Source organism: Aptenodytes forsteri, unplaced genomic scaffold, assembly GCF_000699145.1.
Source record: "Aptenodytes forsteri isolate BGI_AS27 unplaced genomic scaffold, ASM69914v1 Scaffold7, whole genome shotgun sequence".
In the NCBI taxonomy this organism is placed as follows: Eukaryota; Metazoa; Chordata; class Aves; order Sphenisciformes; family Spheniscidae; genus Aptenodytes; species Aptenodytes forsteri.
Genome location: NW_008795919.1, coordinates 3237153 through 3250226, shown reverse-complemented (window position 1 = coordinate 3250226; position 13074 = coordinate 3237153). Strand labels below are relative to the sequence as shown.

Sequence of the window (13074 nt, the reverse complement as noted above, 5' to 3'; positions counted from 1 at the left end):
TCCGTTGCCTAAGTGGAGAAATGTCTGTCTGTCCAGAAGTCAGTCCAGCCAAGCTTGATGACTTTATAGTTATCTGTGTGTTGCTTTCATTTTCTCTTTTCCTTCAGATGAACTCTGTTAGGTTTCTATTTGAGCGTAAGCCAAAGCTGCCTGGAAAAGGGTTTTGTTCGGGAAACTTAGAGAAGTGCTGCAAAGTTTATCTAGAACTCAGCTTGGATTGCAATTCTGGGTAGCAAGAACATGAAAGGAAAGTCTGACCTAGCAGTCAGAATGGAAAGTGTGGTGGGAGGGTTGTGGAGATTTAATCAGAGCATTGTAATAGCCTTCCTATGCAAATCGGTTAACCTGGCTCAGGTTACCCATTTCACGGCCTCTCAGCATCGCTGTATAAGGGCTTGTTTGTTTGGAGGGCAACGTTGATAGCGAACAACAGCTTTGCTCCTTTCTGAAGCAAAATCAAGCGCCAGATCTCGATATTCCAGTAGCGCTGGGGATAAGATCAGGGAGATGGAGGAGGTTATGCTGCCCACAGAGCGATACCAGAGGGAATGCCCTCGCTGTTAACCAGCTAGAGAAAATCCAGTACCTGCTCACTGAATCTCAGCTCTTTGGCTGCTGTGATATTTATCTGTGTTCGGGATAAGGTGTAAATGCAACGTACCTCACCCAGGCTGTCCGGTTGGAAGGAGCCGGCCCCAGCGTGGCCTGGAGGCCATTGCCTCTTTGACGGTAACCCAGCCTGAGTCTGATCCGGCAGTTGCTTTGGGAGGTTTGGGCAGAGTGGTGTCACGCACAGCTCTTCGTGCGAGCAAAAGCCTCCTCCCTGGTTAGCCTGTCAGCAAGGTGAGCCAGACGACGTGCACGGGCATCCTCCTCTGACCTGCCCAGCGGAAGCAAGAAGTGACCTGGCTGTTGGAAACCAGGCAGCTCCCGTGAGTCGCTGCGGACCAGTGCTACTAATGTGTCTGTAGCACTCGAACAAAGGCTGTTGGAATCAGCCCTCCGGCAGGGAGAGGAATTAATCACCCTATTCATTCTTCCCAGCGAGCTTGTGTTGCTGTGCTTATGTAAAGTCAGGGTATGAATTATTTACGGCGGGCTTTCCCACCGTAGTAGTGCCGGTGTACCGAGCCAGAGCGGGAGCGTAGGGCTGGGGGCACGGCGATGCTCAGCATTGGGCGTCACCCACCGCCGAGGTGACAGCGGTGAGGGGCTGCTGGGCGATGGCAGACAAAACCCTGGGCGTGTGGCACGCAGAATCCTGTGCTTTCCACGCGTACCGCAGTCTTTCGTAAATGAAAGAGCTTGGCTGTGCTGCCGGGGAGGAGGAGGACCAGCACAATACTGGTGCGTGTTGCCATGGAAACACTGGTCAATTGATGCGCCATCAATCGCAATACAAATAATTTTCTATGTTTGCAGCTTTTTTTTTTTTTCCCCTTGCTACAATCGGGCGGCATCGCTGTCTAGTGTTTGTCACACTGCATCTCTCCTAGAAGCTTGGGAGAATAACAGAACCTTTAAAGAAACAGAGCTGTGTAGGCTGAGCTCGGTGAATGAGGCTGGAGGCAGCCGGTGAGGCTCTGACTCCTGCGGAGCAGCAGGAGGAGGGACGGAGGCAACTCGTGGCCACCCAAGGAGTGGGCTGGGAACGATGCCGTGCGATTCCTGGGGTCTCGGGAAGACACTGTCGTTGCTGCATGGGGAAAAGACGGAGCTTCCCTTTTCGCCTGCTGGGGTTGAGCCTGGAAGCAGCTGTTTAATGCAGTGATGTCTCAGAGGTCAGGTGAAGAGGGGGCACGCGTTGGCCGTCCAGATCCTGCCGTGGCTAATCCTAGGCACATGGCTTCAACAGCCTCTCTCTAGTTGACCTTGAATTTGGGGATGTGTTATTTCTTTCCCTAATAGACAGTCACGTAGTTTGTTTCCCCGCAGCTGTGGGCTTCTTCACGATATTTGTCATTTCAGCTCTAGGAATAAAATATAAATGGTGACGATTTTAATTTCTCATAGGATTTGCTCGAACGTTTAGAAAAACTCTACGTTTCGAGTGAGGGGTTAATTTGGAGCATGGGGTTGCTTAATATATTACACTGAGCTTTCCTAGCCCGCTGTTATGATTTGAAAGAGCAGTGTGTCATAACACAGCTGGTCAGATGAAGCTTTTTTTTTTCTTTTTTTTTTGCCAGGGGTAGGTCTTTGGCTGTATGATAGTGGCAGGGTAAGGATGCTTAGTGGGATCTTCCCTAGACAAGACGTGTAGGAGTCAATGTGGGTCAAGTTTGTCCCTCCCAAACCCCCAGGCCGTCTGTATCCCGTCTCTCCTCCGATGTTGGCTTCACGTGCAGGAGCGCGCAGCCGTTGATGCACGCTGAGACCCTGTAGTCGTGCCTCCCGGCCCTGCGCTCGGCGCAGAGATGTTGTTTCTTTGGCGATTATGTCGTACCCTGGCAGGATGAAGTTGCTCAGACTCCCACGGGATATGAATCATTGTGGTATGACACATTCATCGGTTCTCGCGCTGCTGCCTCTGAGAAGAGGCAATACAACTTGAGCTACACAAGCTCTAAATATAAAACCTTAAATAGGAGTTATTCTCCTCTGACCGCTAACAAAAGTACTGAGGATGATCAACAAAAATACCCTTTGCCGTACTGGTGTCGCAGAACTGGAAGGCGCTTCTGGAATTGCTCAGTTCAGCCCCTGCCAGTGGAAACAACCTCATCCCAGATGACTGTAAGTCAGCTTTCCTGTGGCGGTGCTTGGTGATGCTGCTTAGACTTTTGCGTACGCAGCGCACTTCCTTCTGGAAGCCCCGCACTACTATCAGAAGAAGTGAGCTGGTCGGACCTGGCCTCCCTCTCTTGCACATTCGGTCGGTTTTACTCAAGTTTTGGCTTACTCTGGAGGCAGAGGGTTGTTCTTCGCTGCTCTTTAAAAAAGGAAGTTCTGTGGAGATGAACAACAGCTTGTTTTTTGAGATAGCTGCACGTGGAAACCCCTGTTGTTCCACTTTTTTAGAATCACTCAGTTGATAGAAGTGCCCAGGACAACCTCAGCTTTCCTAGGCTCCTCCGGGCCATATAGCATCCACCCGTATGCCTGTCCTAAGGAACCGGGGTATGTGTGTTTAGCCACAGGTGCCTGGAAAGAGCAGTGTGAGCCTGTCCTAGGAGCCTGCATCGGCAGAAACAGCAAGCTGTTAGGTGGGCACACCGGGCAAGACAAATCTGGTCCGTGTGAATCGACAGTGAGAACTGCCAGCAGTTATTGAGGACAGAATTCAGTATTGTAAGCTGTCTGTGTAAAAGGTACCTGTCCCAAGTAACCCAATTAGCACTACTTAATTTCAGGCCCTGCAGTGCAAGTCACAGGACTGGAGAGAGCAGGAATTTGTCTAGCATGCAGGCTGCTGTACGGACAGAAATAAGATGAAAGAAATGAGATGGGAGAGGTGGGCTGATGGCCTGCTCTGCTGACCTGCCCCGCAGGGCAATGTTGCTGCAGGCTCCGGGGTAAAAGCGCGTGTTGCTCGGCGTAGCCTGAGATCTCACTGCAGCAGCTCTTCAACCGGGTGCTTTGGGCAGAGCAGCTCAGGCAGCGACAGCCTCCCGTGCCGTCCCTGGGCAGGCTGAATTAAAAGGATCACTGGACTGTCGCTTGATAACTTTGTCTTTTACTAATTCACGCGGTGTCTTCCTTCTCCAGTTACGCAGTTATTGCCTACGGCTGCGCCAGCTGCCCCAAGCTGACCTGCGAGAGGGACGGCTGCCAGACGGAGTTCTGCTATCACTGCAAACAGATATGGCATCCCAACCAAACCTGCGACATGGCCCGCCAGCAAAGGGCACAGACGCTCCGAGTACGGACCAAGCACACATCAGGCCTCAGTTACGGACAGGAATCCGGACCGGGTATGGATTCATGTGTTTTTTGGTTACTCGGTGCCGCAGTTATGCCTGTGAAACTGAGAAAGAGACACCTGTGTGCAAAATCCCGTCCTGTCAAAGCAGGGGGGGTGTTAGTGCCCTGCGGGGAACGCGGCTGCATGGCACAGCTGAGGGTCTCCAGCAGCCACGGGTGAGAACAGCTGTGAAACTCAGAGTCATTTCCCCTTCTTCTGTGCGTTGGAACAAATCCAGCGGGCTCCTCCAAGAATGCAAAACAGATCAGTAGGTGATGATGTGCTTTGGGTCCTTCCACGTCACGGCAGCTCCCCTCATCCGCCCCAGCTAGGCTTGTGGCTGTTTTGATCTTGGATGTTCTCACTTCTTGCTGATCTAAACCCTGAACAAATAGGCACTTTTTAGCCTTGCAACTTCAAATTTGCCTGCTGCAAATGTTGTAAAGAGTAGCATTCATGCCTAGCTGAGTGTGGGGAGCCTCGCTCCGTGCACTGTTAGATGCTAGTAATGTCAGGTACAGAAAAAATGCCAACCCACAGACTCCTACACTGCCTGGTAGGAGCTGCTGTGTCTACTGAGTGTTTGTTAAAAATAACTGTATTGACTCTGAAAGTGGGCAGTAAGGCCATTTCATACAGTCCCGCCCTACCCCCAAACAAAGCACCCTGCTTTTCCTTCTATGTCAGGAGTTAAAGTGTTAATACACTTACTTAGAATGGAGCTGCCGTGGGTGGTTCAGAGGTGGCTTGGTGGTATGTCGATGTTCAACGTGCCCCAGTTAGAGGTCCCTGATAATGGACAGCATAGACACTACCACAGCCTGTGGTACAAACCAGCAAGCAAAAAATAGCTCCTGAGTTTTTACACCCTTTTAAAGGAGATCCCTGCCAGGAAGAGCGTAGCACTTAGCCACTGAAAGAGAGGTTCTTGAGACAGTGGTTTTTCCCCACCCTGGTCTTGCTGGATTCAATGTAGTGATTAATAAGGTGCAAGCTGGTCTCAGCAGCTGGATTTCATATTGTCGAGCGTTGCAGAGGCTGCCAGCAAAGCCCTGAACCGCTGCACAGCCATTGCATAGCTGCGATCAGATGACGCTTGGATTAAGGAAGAGATGAAGGACCCTTATCCTGCTCTGCCAGCAGCAAACTGGGGACTGGACAGCCTCTGCACCGGCCCCCCGTGTGCGGCTGCAGACCCGGTTCCCCTTTTGGCTGCTTTTGAAGGCCAGGTTCGGAGTTTCTCCGATGCCGCCTTCTCCCAATTGTTCTGTTGTTCTTGGCCTGTGAATCACCTTAGTGGAGCAATTTAGTAATGGTTTGTTCTTACGCTGTTGCCTTGGCTAGCACAGGGCAGGTATGACTTGTTCCCAGCATTTAAGCGTGTTCTGGAATACATCCTGTTCAAGGCTGGAATAAGCTTTTAAAGTGACTGTTGTTCTCAGTCCCTGCGGTCCAGGCAAATGGCTTTGGTGGGATCTGTCTCATCAATAGTTTATCTTCAGAGCGAGAAGATAATAAAGGCACAACCATCCCCACTTTATCTGTGATTAGCGGAGGTGTTCTGCCCGCACAGAAAACAAGGGTTTCAATGCGTAATGAGAACCCCCTCGTTGATTCTTCATCCTCGCAGCACAGAGTCCAACTCAATCCCGTGTTTCCTCCCCATAGCTGATGACATCAAGCCGTGTCCGCGTTGCAGCGCTTACATCATCAAGATGAACGATGGGAGCTGTAACCACATGACCTGCGCGGTGTGTGGCTGCGAGTTCTGCTGGCTGTGTATGAAGGAGATCTCGGATCTGCATTACCTCAGGTGAGGAGGGGAGCAGCCCGCCTGGGCTCCTGCCGGGGTGAGGTAGCACGCGCTTCTCTGAGGCTGGTTGGCGTTTGCTTTGTGCGTTGGCCTTTCATCCTCCTGCCTCTCCAATCGGTCAGCAAAATTTTCTTCTTTCTGACCCAAAGAGCTCTGAGCTTTCTTCCCACTTTACAGTATAAGGATGCTCTTCCACACCAAGAAAAGCTCCTCCTGATACAATTGCATTTGAGAGCCCTTGGCATACTGGATATTAAACATAGGCCCGGTAGCGTGATAACCACCTTGATGAGCAAATCAAGCTTGATGGGGGGGAAAAAGAGGGAAACCTTTCCTGTGTTGTCTACTCGCTTCCTAAGTTTTGGGTTTTGCTCATGTGGAAGTTGAACTTGGGGGTTCTCAGGAACACTTAGGAATTGCTGTGGTGTTAATGTAATTTTTTTTTTTCCTTCCGTTAAGCCCCTCTGGCTGTACATTCTGGGGCAAAAAGCCATGGAGTCGTAAAAAGAAGATTCTCTGGCAGCTGGGCACGTTGATCGGCGCTCCTGTAGGCATTTCCCTCATTGCTGGCATTGCCATTCCTGCTATGGTCATTGGCATCCCTGTGTATGTCGGGAGGAAGGTAAGTGTGGAGAGTACAAAGTTGGAGCTGAGGGATCTGGGGCTTTTGGGGCGTTCTCTGTACTCGAGGCATCTGACCAGAAATTTAGAGCTGATATGAAGGGTGGATCTTTTCACAGAACCAAAATTCAATTGTCTCTTCTGAACCTTGTCTTATCTTTTGGACTTTGTGCGGGGAGAGGGAAGGTGGTGGCTGATAGCCCTTCAGGCTGAAATCCTCTCAAATGCATTTTGCATTGCTCTTGTGCCTCTGCCTTGAACCAGGAGCACCCAAGGAGAAACCTGGTCCCTTTTTAACACGTCCTGTGATGATGGGCTCTATGCGACAGTGGCTGGACCCTGAGCATCACACTTCGGCTTGCATAAGTCACTCGTGTGTTGTGATGCTGACCTGCTGCCCCAAACTGCGCGATACTGTTGTGTGTCTGTGCTGATAAAGAGGCCTTGAGAGGGAAAAAATGGCATGTCAGAACTATACATGTAGCTGCTGCTTTTTCTTAAACACAGACCCACCTGCTAGATCTGATCTGTGAGGAGATCGGTGGTCAAGATGGTCCTTTAAGGGCTAATGCAGCTGACAAGGCTGTAAAATCACAAGCTTATTAATGTCTTCTGCTGGTGTTTGCTCATGGGCAGGCTCTGTTCTCACCTGGTGCTTCTCCTTCCGTCAGATCCACAGCAGGTATGAGGGAAAGAAAACCTCCAAGCACAAGAGGAACTTGGCCATTACTGGTGGGGTCACTTTGTCTGTCATTGCCTCTCCAGTCATCGCTGCTGTCAGTGTTGGTAAGTGGGCACGGTCCCTTTCCCTTCTGGTGGGCCAGTAGTCACCGAGACAAGTGGGTAGCCCAGCCCTGTGAGATGGGGGTGGCCAAAGGGCAGTTTGCAGACTGCTGCTGTGTTTTCTTCTGGGCACATCCCTCCGTTTCACATCCAGGCTGCACGTCCTCATGTGCTTGAGTTGGCCTGGAGCCAGCACGGGGCTTGTCTGGAGCACCAGTTGCCTGTGCCACAGCCCATAGTGGAGTCCCTTGACACACGGAGCTGTCTCTTACCCGAGGACTGGTTTGGTGGCTGATGTATTGGGGGTTCAGCCGAGGCTGTCTGCGCTATTGGGGTTCCCTCATTCTGCGCTGCAGCAGCACAAACGAAGGGCTCCTCCGCTGTCTGTCTGCAAAGCTGTGAACTAGGACCTTTAAAAGCAGCGTAAACACAACCGAAAGAGTCCCTGCCGAGTCCTTTCTGTCTGCCCAACACAGCTCAGCCTTAAGCTCCTCTTAACTCAGCGCATCCTACTCTCCAGGTATTGGAGTCCCCATCATGCTGGCTTATGTCTATGGTGTTGTGCCGATCTCGCTGTGCCGAGGTGGTGGCTGCGGAGTTAGCACCGCCAACGGAAAGGGTGTGAAAATCGAGTTTGATGAAGATGATGGACCAATCACAGGTAATGTGATAACTGGTGAAAGGAAGGGGGTGAAGCAAGACCCTCTTGTCATGAAATGGTAGGGGGTCTTAACGTTTCCCAACTCTGAACATCTGTCTTTACCTGGGTTTGGCTAGAAGCAGTTATTTGCTTCAGTCTGCTGGTGATCAGCTGTGCGGCGCTCAAAGCAAAGTCTCAGCTCTTCCTTGCCCTGGACGAGGCAGGGAGGCAGTCTGAGACGAGGCACATGCTGCCTGCTCTCTGACCCCCAGCTCTGCCAGCGCCATCCCCGCCCAACGGTTCCCTTGCTGATTCTGATTCCTGTGCTCTTCTTCCCCGCAGTGGCTGATGCCTGGCGAGCCCTGAAGAACCCCAGCATTGGCGAAAGCAGCATTGAGGGGCTGACCAGTGTGCTGAGCACCAGCGGGAGCCCCACCGATGGGCTCAGCGTGATGCAGGGCAACTACAGCGAGACGGCCAGCTTCGCTGCCCTCTCAGGCGGCACCCTGAGTGGTGGTGTCCTCTCGGGAGGCAAGGGGAAGTACAGCAGGTAACTGAACTGATGGGCACAGCGAGAAAGGGGTAGAGGCTCCCAAGGCCTGTGTTGGTTGAGCAGGCTTATTTTGGGGAGCCCTCCAGGACTGTGAGCGGTCCTTCTTTGACTTGGGAGTCATGTCCTAGTATTTTTACTTCTTGGTCTGTTGTAGAATAACCAGTCCCAGCAGAACCAGGCTACTTCTGGAGTCAGTGCTAGGCTGGTTCTTGCAAGGAGGACAAAAGATAAACAAGTTTCTGTCCCTACTGAGCTCCTTGAAACTGCAGAGCTGATGCTTCAGGTTAATTGGGAACAGCGCAGAGATGCCTGCGTGGCCTGCTTAAAGATCTTCCAGTCCTCTGATCTCAGCCTAGAGGCTTTGATGCTTCCTGTTCTCCAGTGGCCTATAGCAAGCAGGGTCACTGCTTTCCAAGTCGGGAGGTTACACCACAGTTTTCCTCTAAACCTGCCTGTGAGTCAGTTTGCTGGGTAATTGGAGACACGTGTTGATACGGCAGCCAGGTTATAATCATGGCTGTGTGCTAGATCTGTTGAAATCGGTTCTTCGCAGGAATTGAGTGAGTCACAGATATAAACACAACTTTAACCTTCATCATGGAAAACAGAATGGGTTTACCTAAATGGAGCCAAAAATGAGACTAAATGAGAGGAACCATTGGGGTTAAACTCTGTCATGCTGAGCTGGGCCAGCACAGAGGGCCTCTTGCTTTTTCCCCATGATGAACAGCAACTGTTTGGTGCCCCTCGGGGACCATCTAAGGCATTGCTGAGGAATCCTCTTCTTTCCTGCAGGCTGGAAGTTCAGGCAGATGTCCAGAAGGAGATTTTCCCCAAAGACTCGGTCAGCTTGGGGGCTATCAGTGACAACGCCAGCACTCGAGCCATGGCTGGTTCCATCATCAGCTCCTACAACCCCCAGGACAGGTAGGAGGACATGCGATGGTGAGAAGAGTGTTGGTAGTGGGTGTCCTGGAAAAATCTGTGCTCTGCGAGGTGCTGCTGTGGGTGGCGAGGTGCCTGTAGTTGCACCAGCCCGCTCTTCTGTAGCTGGCAAGTGGATTGATCCTTTTACTTGCACAGAAGGACAACTGGGGACAATTTGGGAGCAACTTTCATGTATAATGTGGAGGCTGAGGAGGGGATCTGCAGCCCAGCACTCTCAAGCTCTGTTCCTGGCTGCTCGCAGGGACTCTGATGCTTTCCCAGTTCAGTTCCTGGCTCACAGCCTGGGGATGATCTTGGCTGCTGTTAGGAGGGACTCAAGGAGAGCAGCGAGTGGCGGTGTTTCCCAGATGCCGTGGGGTGATGAGCAGCATCTTGCTCATGTTTGGGAAACGTGATCCTCCCGGTGCAGTGATGCAGTGCCTGGTGGTGACCCAGTCGAGCCCAGTAACGCAAGGGTGCTTGTTTCTGCAGGGAGTGCAATAACATGGAGATCCAGGTGGACATCGAAGCCAAACCAAGTCACTACCAGCTGGCCAGCGGCAGCAGTACAGAGGACTCTCTGCATGTCCACACCCAAATGGCAGAGTCTTGCTCATGTTTGGGAAACGTGATCCTCCCGGTGCAGTGATGCAGTGCCTGGTGGTGACCCAGTCGAGCCCAGTAACGCAAGGGTGCTTGTTTCTGCAGGGAGTGCAATAACATGGAGATCCAGGTGGACATCGAAGCCAAACCAAGTCACTACCAGCTGGCCAGCGGCAGCAGTACAGAGGACTCTCTGCATGTCCACACCCAAATGGCAGAGAATGAGGAAGAGGAGGAGGAGGAGGAGGAGGAAGAGGATGGTGAGCAGGAGCAGACGTGCAAACACCAAAGCTGTGAGCAAAAGGACTGCATTGCCAGCAAAACCTGGGACATCACCCTGGCCCAGCCTGAGAGCATACGGAGTGACCTGGAGAGCTCCGACAGTCAGTCGGACGACGTGCCAGACATTACGTCGGACGAGTGCGACTCCCCCCACTCTCAGACTGCAGCAGTCTGCCCACAGACCCCCAAAGCTAGAGGTGCCGAGAGCCCAAGTGCCCACCCGAGCCACTGTGCCCAAGCTGAGGGCTGCAGGCTGGATGATATAGTCAAACTGGAGTGCATCGAAGCCAGAGTATGAAGTGGCCTCCTGCTGAAAAGCACACTTGCTGTCATTGCATCTTTTGGGGCAGGGTTGTGTCCGTGTTGGCTTCTGTTTGCGATTCTCCAGCTGGCTCCCCAGCCTCGCCTCGGGGAGTTGCTGTTTCTTACATGACCAAAAAAGAAAAAGGAAAAAAAAAAAATATCCCCCGCCCTCTTTTTGTTTTAATTTATTGGTTCAAGCTCTGTGAGGTGTGTAAGAGTGTAAATATGTATGTGTGTCTGTATGTCTGCAAACATCCTAAGGGACTATTTGAATAAAGACTCTGGTTGTCATTCGACTCGCATCCAGCTCATCCTTTCCAAAGATGTGCGGTGAAATCCTCCGGCTGCCTTTGCCCTTTGCTCAAGCGTTTGTAAACACTGCCCTAGCCCAAGGCATGGGGAAAATGGGGGCATCTCCTCTTCTGCCGCTAGAAAGTGTGGTGTGACAGCCTCGTTCTGCCTGCAGCGGCAGTGGGGACGGTGCCTGTGCCACGCACGGCTGCAGTGGCCGGACCTGCTTTGTCCTGAAGCTGTAGCAGGGAGAGGTCTCTCTTCTCCCCCTTCCCTGTGCAGCAGGGCTGTGTACAGGTTAAAAGAGGGGAAGGATGGGGACTAACGCTGTGCTGAGCCAAATTCCCAGCGCCGCTGGGTGTAAGGGATCTGAGGAGGCTGAGGGCTGGGCTCGTGGCTCAGGCGGCATATTAGGGACAAGCGTCTTTGAGCCTCTGCCTGGACCAAGCCCTTCCCCAGACCAGTCCCAGGAGCCAGGGCTGCATTCCTGTCCCTGTAATTAAATTGTTGGTGCCTCACGTCCGCAAAGAGCTTTGCAGAGAGCATCGCTTAGCAAGGATCTCCTGTGAGTGAGGGAGGGCTCCCCAAAGCACCCCTGGTGTGAGCAGAGCTGGGTTGCTCTTCCTGCAGCCGCCTTGCCAAGCCGTTGTCCCCAGCCCCTCTCGCTCAGTCTCTTGCTATCAGTAACTTCCCTGGAAGTTTCATTATGGCAATTGCCACCAGACTGGCTCCTCTGAGTCACCTCCGGGAAGCTGGCACCCATCCTGACCCCTCTGCTTTTCCCTCTCTCTGCAGGTTGATCCCCGGTACCCGATGGTGCTCATCTCTGCCCCGCGGTCTGGCAGCATCCCACCCCGAGGGGCTGCCCCTTCCCAGACCCTCAGCCCATGACCTCGGACCTGCTGCCATCGCTTTAGGGTGGACCCACCCGAGTGTGCCGGGGATGGATGGGGAAAGGGACGAGGCAGCGTGGCATTGCGTATCGGCATGGCGTATGGCGCAGCCGCCGGCTCGGCAGCAAGGGGAGCGCAGGGGTGGGGATAGGGCTGTGCTTCGCCTCGGGTGGAGGCAGGCGAAGGTGGAGTTATCCCTTTGTTTGTCCCGGGGAGCTGGTCTGACAGGAATTGGAGTAGCAGCGGGGTGCAGCAGGCGAGTGGCTCCAGTGGCCTGGTCCTGGTCCCAGCCCTGATCCTGCCCGGCCACCTGGAGACCCTGATGGATCCGGCTGCCAACCCGGGGGCTGAGGGCAGGGCAGGTCCCACGGGCATCGAGGGCCTCTGATGGCCTGATCCCGGCCCGGTGAAGATGTGTCAAGTGGGTGAGTCCGGGTCTGGCGTGGTGATTGCAATGGGAGGGTGCCCCAGCCCTGCCCGTGACTCCAGCACTGCAGGGAAACTGAGGCTCGGAGGGAGGGAAGCCGAGGGGCTTGGACAGGGTCAGGGACGGAGCTGGGCTGGACACCTGGGTGACGGCGGGTGCGCGAGGACAGCGGCCCCGGGGTGGGTCCCGACAGAGGAACAGCCTGGCTGCTGCGGTCACTCCTCAAAGCGCCGGGTGCCGAGAGCCAGCGCTGGAGCTGTGGTTTACGGGCAGCTGCTCTCTCCAGAGCTTCCTCATCGCTCCGAGCAGCCCCAGCCCCATCAGGGATGCCTGTCCCCACGGCCGCTAGCCCCGCGCTGCCGCCCCAGTCCCAGGAGAGCTGGCTGGAGTGGTTTGCATACCTGGGCTGCCAGCGGCCGCCACCACGTCGCCTCCTGCCTCATCCCCCCGCCAGCGTGGGGCACATCCTCTGGGGCTGTCCCCAAATGCCCCCTGCCTGTGCTGAGCGCAGCGCAAGGGCAGGAGGGATGGCTTGGTGCTGGCCACCCCACACCGTCCAGCCTCCTTGCCCAGCCCTCCTCTCCCCTCCGTCTCAGGCCACCTCAATCCCGGCAGCCACCAAAGGGTCCTCATGAAAACGGGCCTCATCCTCCTCATCATTGGGCACCTCAACTTCATCACCGGCGCCCTCGTCCATGGCACCGTCCTCCGCTTCGTGGTTGACCCCCGGGACGCCATCTCCCTGCAGTATGCCATCGCCAATGCCACCTCCGTCATCTCCGCGCTGCTGGTACCGTGGGGTGCAGGGGGGTATGGGGGGACTTGGAGTGGATGCGGGATGGATGTGGTATGGATGCAGGGTGGGTAGAAGGTGGGATGCAGGAGGATACAGGATGGACACTGCTCCATCTCCCCCTCCCTGCTCTAAATAGGCCTTTCTAGCACAAAACTGGGGGGGTTTAAATGCACAGGGACTTGTCACGGGGTGGAGGCTGGGGGAAATGAAGCTCTGCCCCCCCCCCTGCTGAATTGGG

The 13074-nt window shown here is 53.9% G+C and overlaps 2 protein-coding genes across 2 annotated transcripts in view; both read left to right on the top strand.

Moving 5' to 3' along the window:
• Positions 1 to 1223: 1223 nt before the first annotated feature.
• On the top strand, positions 1224 to 10719 carry RNF19B (ring finger protein 19B). The gene is made up of 9 exons (XM_009284852.2): positions 1224 to 1291; positions 3709 to 3914; positions 5573 to 5717; positions 6177 to 6339; positions 7010 to 7124; positions 7642 to 7782; positions 8104 to 8311; positions 9110 to 9241; positions 9950 to 10719. Exons 1-9 carry the CDS (start codon positions 1224 to 1226, stop codon positions 10422 to 10424), a joined length of 1653 nt encoding a protein of 550 aa, XP_009283127.1. The 3' UTR covers positions 10425 to 10719.
• Positions 10720 to 11714: 995 nt separating this feature from the next.
• The window catches only part of TMEM54 (transmembrane protein 54), a 2592-nt gene continuing 1232 nt past the window's right edge, over positions 11715 to 13074 (top strand). The window contains exons 1-2 of the mRNA XM_009284851.1: positions 11715 to 11754; positions 12637 to 12830. Of these exons, the coding sequence (XP_009283126.1) occupies positions 11715 to 11754; positions 12637 to 12830 (234 nt within the window). The remainder of the gene's footprint in view (positions 11755 to 12636; positions 12831 to 13074) is intronic.